General features: G+C 43.1%; 1 protein-coding gene across 1 annotated transcript; it reads left to right on the top strand.

The window, feature by feature from the left end:
• The first annotated feature begins 4,163 nt into the window (after positions 1-4,163).
• LOC309450845 (leucine-rich repeat and fibronectin type III domain-containing protein 1-like protein) lies at positions 4,164-9,414 on the top strand. Its single transcript, XM_082074003.1, has 2 exons — positions 4,164-5,663; positions 8,917-9,414. Exons 1-2 carry the CDS (start codon positions 4,288-4,290, stop codon positions 9,389-9,391), a joined length of 1,851 nt encoding a protein of 616 aa, XP_081930129.1. The 5' UTR covers positions 4,164-4,287; the 3' UTR covers positions 9,392-9,414.
• The last annotated feature ends 1,229 nt before the right edge of the window (positions 9,415-10,643 follow it).

The raw sequence follows: 10,643 nt of genomic DNA on the forward strand, positions 1-10,643 counted from the left end.
ATTTTCTGAGGCCTTGGACATGGGTTATTCTCCAAATCTTAAGGTGTGGGTTATTTTCTGAGGCCTTGGACTTGGTTTATTTTTTCAACATTAAGGTGTGGGTTATTTTCTGGACCCTCAGGTGTGGGTTATTTTCCAAACCTTAAGGTGTGGGTTATTTTCTGAGGCCTTAAACATTTTCCGAACCTTGGGGTGTGGGTTATTTTCTGAGGCCTCAGATGTGGGTTATTTGCTGAACCTTCAGGTGTGGGTTATTTTCCAAAACTTAAGGTCTGGGTTATTTTCTGAACCTTAAGGTGTGGGTTATTTTCTGAGGCCTCAGACGTGGATTATTTTCCAAACCTTCAGGTGTGGGTTATTTTCCAAGCCCTTGGGGTGTGGGTTATTTTCTGAGGCCTCAGACGTGGGTTATTTGCTGAACCTTCAGGTGTGGGTTATTTTCCAAACCTTCAGGTGTGGGTTATTTGCCGAGGCCTCAGATGTGGGTTATTTGCTGAACCTTAAGGTGTGGGTTATTTTCCAAACATTAAGGTGTGGGTTATTTTCTGAGGCCTCAGACATGGATTATTTTCCGAATCTTTGGATGTGGGTTATTTTCCGAGGCCTCAGGTGTGGGTTCTTTTCCAAGCCCTCGGGTGTGTGTTATTTGCAACGCTTGCTCAAAATAAACCACCCTATGGCATCATAAAATCACCATTTCGCTTGGAAAAGACCCTCAAGGTCGTAGACTCCACCTATTAAACCTTAAACCGCGTCCTTAGAACCTCATCTCACCTCTTTTAAACCTCCCTGGCGATGGCGGCTCCGCCGCTCAACCCCTCGCCCTCCTCAACCGTCTAATTATAGGCCGCTAATTGCAGATTTGACCCCTCCGCCGCGACCCGAACGATGAGCCGGCGTCTACACGTCCCCCCTTTTGGCCTTTGAACCGCCGTCTGCTCCCAAGGTCGTTAATTAATTATCGCGTTTAGAGAATGCGCCTTGCCCTTGGCGGTTTGGTATTTAATATCTGGCGCTCGGTGAAGCGAGGACACGTGTTGTTCGGCAAACGATGCGAGCAAAACCCGCGGCAACATCGCGCGGTGGGTTTGAGACGCGAGTTAAGCCCAGCTTAAAGGGAGCAAAGCCGGGATCTCTCTCCTTTTGCGTTTTGGGAGCGTGACAGGAACCTGCATCCGCTTCTGAGAAAATAATCCGGATTTACAGTAGTTTTGTCCAATCTGTGCTTTGAATGGCTTCGTGGTGGAGTTTTTAGTTAGGCCAGCCTTAAGCCGGGCTCCAGCGGGGCTTTTGAGAGCGGATTCGCCTTGTTTCTGCTAAGCCTGCGCTAAATCTGACGGTGGTTGCGGTTAGTTTTGCGTTCCGGATGGAAGCTGCTCCTCAGGTGCTTTGAAGAGCTGGAGCTTGCAGAGCTGAGCTTTGTTAGGCCTGAGTTGTTGTCTCATCCGCCTCTTAACCACAAGGAACTGGTTTTATCATTGTGCCTTTTGGGTTTTGCGCTTATCTCCATTAGGAAATAAGTGATTTTTAGGAGAGATTCCGTCCAATAAGAACCCAGATTTACCGGAGCGGCGCGATCGCTTCTTAATTCTGATTTTAAGACTTATTTATGTTATATATTTACGTGGTGTAAACCTATTTCCAATACCGGATTAAAACACATTTACATGATATATTTACATAGTGTAAACCTATTTCTGATACCGAATTAAATCATATTTACGTGGTGTAAACCTATTTCTGATACAGGATTAAAACATATTTACATGGTGTAAACCTATTTCTGATACCGGATTAAGACACATTTACATTATATATATTTATGTGGTGTAAACCTATTTCTGATACCGGATTAAAACACATTTACATGATATATTTATGTCATGTAAACCTATTTCTGATACCGAATTAAATCATATTTATGTGGTGTAAACCTATTTCTGATACCGGATTAAGACACATTTACATGATATATTTACATAGCGTAAACCTATTTCTGATACCGGATTAAAACCTATTTACATGATATATTTACATGGTGTAAACCTATTTCTGATACCGGATTAAATCATATTTACATGGTGTAAACCTATTTCTGATACCAGATTAAGACACATTTACGTAGTGTAAACCTATTTCTGATACCGGATTAAGACATATTTACGTGATATATTAACGTGGTGTAAACCTATTTCTGATCCTGGATTAAAACATATATCCGTGATATATTTATGTGGTGTAAACCTATTTCCGATCCCGAATTAAATCATATATACATGATATATTTACATAGTGTAAACCTATTTCCGATACTGAATCAAATCAAATTTACATGGTGTAAACCTATTTCTGATACGGAATTAAATCATATATACATGATATATTTACATAGTGTAAACCTATTTCCGATACCGAATCGAATCATATTTACATGGTGTAAACCTATTTCCGATATTGAATTAAATAATATATACATGATATATTTACATAGTGTAAACCTATTTCCGATAGCGAATTAAATAATATATACATGATATATTTACATAGTGTAAACCTATTTCCGATCCCGAATTAAATCATATTTACGTGATATATTTACATGGCGTAAACCTATTTCCGATACCGAATCAAATCATACTTACATAGTATAAACCTATTTCTGATACCGAATCAAATCATATTTACATAGTGTAAACCTATTTCCAATCCCGAATTAAATCATATTTACATGATATATTTAGATAGTGTAAACCTATTTCTTATACCAAATCAAATCATATTTACATGGTGTAAACCTATTTCCGATACTGAATTAAATCATATATACATTATATATTTACATAGTGTAAACCTATTTCTGATACCGAATCAAATCATATTTACATGGTGTAAACCTATTTCCGATCCCGAATTAAATCACATTTACGTGACATATTTACAAAGTGTAAACCTATTTCCGATCCTGAATCAAATCATATTTACATAGTGTAAACCTATTTCTGATCCTGAATTAAATCATATTTACATGGTGTAAACCTATTTCCAATACTGAATTAAATCATATTTACGTGATATATTTACATAGTGTAAACCTATTTCTGATGCTGGATCAAATCATATTTACATGGTGTAAACCTATTTCCAATCCCGAATTAAATCATATTTACGTGATATATTTAGATAGTGTAAACCTATTTCTTATACCGAATTAAATCATCTTTACGTGATATATTTACATAGTGTAAACCTATTTCTGATACCGAATCAAATCATATTTACATAGTGTAAACCTATTTCTGATACCGAATCAAATCATATTTACATGGTGTAAACCTATTTCCAATCCTGAATTAAATCATATATACATGATATATTTACATAGTGTAAACCTATTTCCGATCCCGAATTAAATCATATTTACGTGATATATTTACATAGTGTAAACCTATTTCCGATCCCGAATCAGATCATATTTACATGGTGTAAACCTATTTCCGATCCCGAATTAAATCATATTTACGTGATATATTTACACAGTGTAAACCTATTTCGTATACCAAATTAAATCATATTTACGTGATATATTTACAAAGTGTAAACCTATTTCTGATACCGAATCAAATCATATTTACATGGTGTAAACCTATTTCCAATACCGAATCGAATCATATTTACATGGTGTAAACCTATTTCCGATACTGAATTAAATAATATATACATGATATATTTACATAGTGTAAACCTATTTCCGATAGCGAATTAAATCATATTTACGTGATATATTTACATAGTGTAAACTTATTTCCGATCCCGAATTAAATCATATTTATGTGATATATTTACATAGTGTAAACCTATTTCCGATACCGAATCAAATCATATTTACATAGTGTAAACCTATTTCCGATACCGAATTGAATCATATTTACGTGATATATTTACACAGTGTAAACCTATTTCTTATACCGAATTAAATCATATTTACGTGATATATTTACATAGTGTAAACCTATTTCTGATACCAAATCAAATCATATTTACATAGTGTAAACCTATTTCCGATACCAAATTGAATCATATTTACATGGTGTAAACCTATTTCCGATACCGAATCAAATCATATTTACATTATATGTTTACATAGTGTAAACCTATTTCCGATCCCGAATTAAATCATATTTACGTCATATATTTACATAGTGTAAACCTATTTCTTACACCGAATTAAACCATATTCACGTGGATTTTACTCTCTTAACTTCTTTTAGGCCTCTCGTCCTCCTTACGATGGAAAGGCTGCTCGTCTACCTCCTGGTAATTAGCGCAACCACCGAGGCCATGATGTGTCCCAAACGCTGCATGTGCCAGAACCTGGCGCCGTCCTTCACCATCCTGTGCACCAAGACCGGGCTCCTCTTCGTGCCGCCCGCCATCGACCGCCGCACGGCGGAGCTGCGCCTCATGGACAACTTCATCACCACCCTCCGGCGCAAGGATTTCGCCAACATGACCAACTTGATCCACTTGACGCTCTCGAGGAACACGATCAGTCAGATCATGCCTTACGCCTTTTTCGATCTCAAAGGCCTCCACGCCTTGCACTTGGATTCCAATCGGTTGACGTACATCAACGAAGATCATTTCAAAGGTTTAATTAACCTCCGCCATTTAATACTCAGTAACAACCAGCTGAACTACATCTCGCCCGGCTCGCTGGATGATTTCACCGAAACCATCGAAGACCTCGACCTGTCCTACAACAACCTCGTCAACGTCCCTTGGGAGACCATCGCCAAGCTGACCAACGTCAACACGGTCAGTTTGGACCATAATCTCATTGAGTTTGTACCCGAGGGGATCTTCTCCAATCTCCACAAACTTGCCCGCTTGGACATGACGTCCAACAAGCTGAAGAAGATCCCACCAGACCCTTTGTTTTCCAGAATCCCCGTCTACGCCAAGTCCAAGGGGTCCCCGCTCTCCTCCTTGGTGCTGAGTTTTGGCGGGAACCCCTTGCATTGCAACTGCGAGCTCGTCTGGTTGCGGCGCCTAACGAGGGAGGACGATCTCGAGACTTGCGCTTCGCCGCCCGAGCTCATGGGCAAGTACTTCTGGTCCATCAAAGAGGAGGAATTCGTCTGCGAGCCCCCCATGATAACCCACCGCACGCCCAAAATGGCGGCGACCGAGGGGCAAAGCGTCTCGTTGAAGTGCAAAGCCGTCGGCGATCCGGATCCGTACGTCCGCTGGATCGCTCCCGACGGGAAGCTGGTGTCCAACACCTCCAGGACGGTTTCATACGAGAACGGCACTCTGGATATTTTGGTGGCCTCGTTGGGCGACAAGGGAACGTTCACTTGCATCGCGTCCAACGCCGCCGGGGAGTCGACGGCTCCGGTTGAGCTCCTGGTTGCGCCGTATCCCAACTTGGCCAACAGCACCAACTGCGACAAAGACGCGGAGCCGGGGCCCTCGGACATCCTCATTTCGGCTAAGTCCAGCTTTCCCAACGAGACCAAGGCCCAGCAGGACAAGGGGGTGGTGGTGGCCGAGCTGACGGCGTCGTCGGCGCTGATCCAGTGGCCGCCTCAGCATCACCTCCCCGGGATCCGCATGTACCAGATCCAGTACAACAGTTCGGCCGACGACATCTTGGTGTACAGGTAACTGCTCAAAATGGCGGCACCGACATCACCTCGGGGCTCAAAATGGGGGCACAAAGGTCAAAATGGCGCCAGAATCGCCTCAGGGTGAAAATGGCGCCTGAATCACCTCAGGGCTCAAAATGGCGCCAGAATCACCTCAGGGTCAAAATGGCGCCAGAATCGCCTCAGGGACAAAATGGCGCCAAAATCACCTCAGGGGTCAAAATGGCGCCAGAATCACCTCAGGGTCAAAATGGCGCCAGAATCGCCTCAGGGACAAAATGGCGCCAGAATCACCTCAGGGTCAAAATGGCACCAGAATCGCCTCAGGGACAAAATGGCGCCAGAATCACCTCAGGGCTCAAAATGGCGCCAGAATCACCTCAGGGGTCAAAATGGCGCCAGAATCACCTCAGGCTCAAAATGGCACCAGAATCGCCTCAGGGTGAAAATGGCGCCAGAATCACCTCAGGGGTCAAAATGGCGCCAGAATCACCTCAGGCTCAAAATGGCACCAGAATCACCTCAGGGGTCAAAATGGCGCCAGAATCACCTCAGGGGTCAAAATGGCGCCAGAATCACCTCAGGGTCAAAATGGCGCCAGAATCGCCTCAGGGTGAAAATGGCGCCAAAATCACCTCAGGGTCAAAATGGCGCCAGAATCACCTCAGGGACAAAATGGCGCCAGAATCACCTCAGGGTCAAAATGGCGCCAGAATCACCTCAGGGTCAAAATGGTGCCAGAATCGCCTCAGGGACAAAATGGCGCCAAAATCACCTCAGGGTCAAAATGGCGCCAGAATCACCTCAGGGTCAAAATGGCGCCTGAATCGCCTCAGGGTCAAAATGGCGCCAGAATCACCTCAGGGTCAAAATGGTGCCAGAATCGCCTCAGGGTGAAAACGGCGCCAGAATCACCTGAGGCGCCTACGACCAAGTCAACAACAGTTGACGTAGATTCCCTACTAAACAGCGCTAACGATGAAGTCTAACGACTCCATTAATTAATTGGGATGTTCATTGTGCTCCTTTTCTCTTCCAGGATGATCCCGGCCGGTAGTAAATCCTTCTTGTTGGCCGATCTGGTTGTAGGCCGTGTACACGTCCTTCGTGTCAACACCACGTTGACGTAGATTCCCTAATAAGCAGCACTAATTATCAAACCTAATGACCCCGTTGATTAATTGGGATGTTCATTGTGCTCCCTTTCTCTTCCAGGATGATCCCGGCTGGTAGTAAATCCTTCCTGTTGACCGATCTGGTTGCAGGCCGTGTGTCCAACCTGTGCGCTGACAACATGTTGACGTAGATTCGCTAATGAGTGTTGCTAACGATGAAGCCTAACGACTCCATTGATTAATTGGGATGTTCATTGTGCTCCTTTTCTCTTCCAGGATGATCCCGGCCGGTAGTAAATCCTTCCTGTTGACCGATCTGGTTGTAGACCACACATACGACCAAGTCAACAACACGTTGACGTAGATTCCTTAATAAGCAGCACTAATTATCAAACCTAACGACTCCATTGATTAATTGGGATGTTCATTATGCTCCTTTTCTCTTCCAGGATGATCCGGCCGGTAGTAAATCCTTCTTGTTGACCGATTTGGTTGTAGGCCGCATGTATGACCAAGTCAACAACACGTTGACGTAGATTCCCTACTAAACAGCACTAATTATCAAACCTAACGATCCCATTGATTAATTGGGATGTTCATTGTGCTCCTTTTCTCTTCCAGGATGATCCCGGCCGGTAGTAAATCCTTCTTGTTGACCCATCTGGTTGCAGGCCACGTGTACAACCTTCACGTCAACAACACTTTGACGTTGATTCCCTAATAATCAACGATCGGGCCTAACGACTCCATTGATTAATTGGGACGTTCATTGTGCTCCTTTTCTCTTCCAGGATGATCCCGGCGGGTAGTAAATCCTTCTTGTTGACCAATCTGGTTGCAGGCCGCACATATGACCAAGTCAACAACACGTTGACGTAGATTCCCTACTAAACAGCACTAATTATCAAACCTAACGATCCCATTGATTAATTGGGATGTTCATTGTGCTCCTTTTCTCTTCCAGGATGATCCCGGCGGGTAGTAAATCCTTCCTGTTGACCGACCTGGTCGCAGGCCTCACACACAACCAAGTCAACAACACGTTGACGTAGATTCGCTAATGAGTGTTGCTAATGATGAAGTCTAACGACTCCATTGATTAATTGGGATGTTCATTATGCTCCTTTTCTCTTCCAGGATGATCCGGCGGGTAGTAAATCCTTCCTGTTGACCAATCTGGTTGCAGGCCGCATGTATGACCAAGTCAACAACATGTTGACGTAAATTCTCTACTAAACAGCGCTAATTATCAAACCTAACGACTCCATTGATTAATTGGGATGTTCATTGTGCTCCTTTTCTCTTCCAGGATGATCCCGGCCGGTAGTAAATCCTTCTTGTTGACCGATCTGGTTGCAGGCCACGTGTACAACCTTCACGTCAACAACACGTTGACGTTGATTCCCTAATAATCAACGATCGGGCCTAACGACTCCATTGATTAATTGGGATGTTCATTGTGCTCCTTTTCTCTTCCAGGATGATCCCGGCGGGTAGTAAATCCTTCTTGTTGACCCATCTGGTTGCAGGCCGCACATATGACCAAGTCAACAACACGTTGACGTAGATTCCCTACTAAACAGCACTAATTATCAAACCTAACGATCCCATTGATTAATTGGGATGTTCATTGTGCTCCTTTTCTCTTCCAGGATGATCCCGGCCGGTAGTAAATCCTTCCTGTTGACCGACCTGGTCGCAGGCCTCACACACAACCAAGTCAACAACACGTTGACGTAGATTCGCTAATGAGTGTTGCTAATGATGAAGTCTAACGACTCCATTGATTAATTGGGATGTTCATTGTGCTCCTTTTCTCTTCCAGGATGATCCCGGCCGGTAGTAAATCCTTCCTGTTGACCAATCTGGTTGTAGGCCTTCGTGTCAACACCACGTTGACGTAGATTCCCTACTAAACAGCACTAACGATGAAGTCTAACGACTCCATTGATTAACTGGGATGTTCATTGTGCTCCTTTTCTCTTCCAGGATGATCCCGGCCGGTAGTAAATCCTTCCTGTTGACCAATCTGGTTGTAGGCCTTCGTGTCAACACCACGTTGACGTAGATTCCCTACTAAACAGCACTAACGATGAAGTCTAACGACTCCATTGATTAACTGGGATGTTCATTGTGCTCCTTTTCTCTTCCAGGATGATCCCGGCCGGTAGTAAATCCTTCCTGTTGACCGACCTGGTCGCGGGCCGCGCGTACGACCTGTGCGTCCTCGCCGTGCGCGACGACGCCGTGACGTCCCTTCCGGCCACCGAGGTTCTCGGCTGCGTCGCCTTCACCACCCACGAGGAATTCAAGCAGTGCCGCTCCCTCCACGCCCAATTTCTCGGCGGCACCATGATCATCATCATCGGCGGCATCATCGTGGCCTCGGTCCTCGTCTTCATCTTCATCCTCCTCATGAAGTACAAAGTCTACAACAACCACCACAAGAACAAGGCGGCCAAAGTCAACAACGTGTGCTCGCAAACCAACGGCGCCTCCATGGCTCGTTCCTCCTCCAAATTAACCGAGACCAGGGACAGTTTAAGCCAGGACTGCCCGAGCTCTTCCAGTAAAGCCAAGACTATCGTAGACTTGGACGGCGCCAAAGCCGCCGAGGCGCCGTCTTAAGGCCGGGACCATTTTAAGCTTCACTCTTGTCTATTTTTAAGCTCAGATGGTTTAAAGAAAAGAAGCTATTTTTTTAATCCGTAGACGATTCTCGCATTCTTAACCGATTTTATTTCGAGATATTCAACCGAAGCGGGCGTTTTTTTACCGGTTCTTTTCTAGCGTCCAACTCGTTAAACTCGAGGCGTTAAATTGGGCGAAATGCACAAGATTTGGTTCCGTTTTGTCACCAAACCAGCAGCAAAATGGCCCCTCAGGACCTTCCGGTTGTTTCTCGGGGCGGAATCGCGTCGCGGCTTCGAACGTTCGGCGTTGCCGGGAAGGATTCGGTAGGAGAAGGGATGGGGTTGGGGGGTCGGGTTGGGGGGCGAGCGTGGACGCATTGTGAGGCGGCGCGAAGGACGAAGGGGATTGGTCGAGGTTGGTCGTAGAGATAACGGTGATTGGTTCAAAATGTGGAGGTGTCGGGAAAGGAAATGAAATGGAAATTTGAAATTTGAAGTGGAAATTTGAAGTGGAAATGGAAGTGGAAATGGAAGTGGAAATGGAAGTGGAAATAATTGAAATTGTAATGGAAGTGGAAATGGAAATTGAAATGGAAATTGAAAATGAAATTTGAAATGGAAATTGAAATGGAAGTTGAAATTTGAAAAGGAAATGGAAATTGAAATTGAAGCTGAAATTGAAATAAAAATTTGAAGTAGAAATTGAAATTTGAAATGGAAATAGAAATGGAAATTGAGGTTGAAATTGAAATTTGAAATGGAAATAGAAATAGAAATTGAAGTTGAAATTGAAATTTGAAATGGAAATAGAAATGGAAATTGAGGTTGAAATTGAAATTTGAAATGGAAATAGAAATAGAAGTTGAAATTTGAAGTTGAAATTCAAAATTGAAATGGAAGTTGAAATTGAAATTCAAAATTGAAATTCAAAATTGAAATTGAAATGGAAGTGGAAATGGAAATTGAAATTGAAATGGAAGTGGAAATGGAAATTGAAATTGAAATGGAAGTTGAAATCGAAGCTGAAATTGAAATAAAAATTTGAAGTTGAAATTGAAATTTGAAATGGAAATAGAAATAGAAATTGAAGTTGAAATTGAAATTTGAAATGGAAATAGAAATAGAAATTGAAGTTGAAATTGAAATTTGAAATGGAAATAGAAATGGAAATTGAAGTAGAAATTGAAATTTGAAATGGAAATAGAAATAGAAGTTGAAATTTGAAGTTGAAATTCAAAATTGAAATG

Source organism: Streptopelia decaocto (assembly GCF_964273445.1).
Source record: "Streptopelia decaocto genome assembly, chromosome: 30".
Taxonomy (NCBI): domain Eukaryota; kingdom Metazoa; phylum Chordata; class Aves; order Columbiformes; family Columbidae; genus Streptopelia; species Streptopelia decaocto.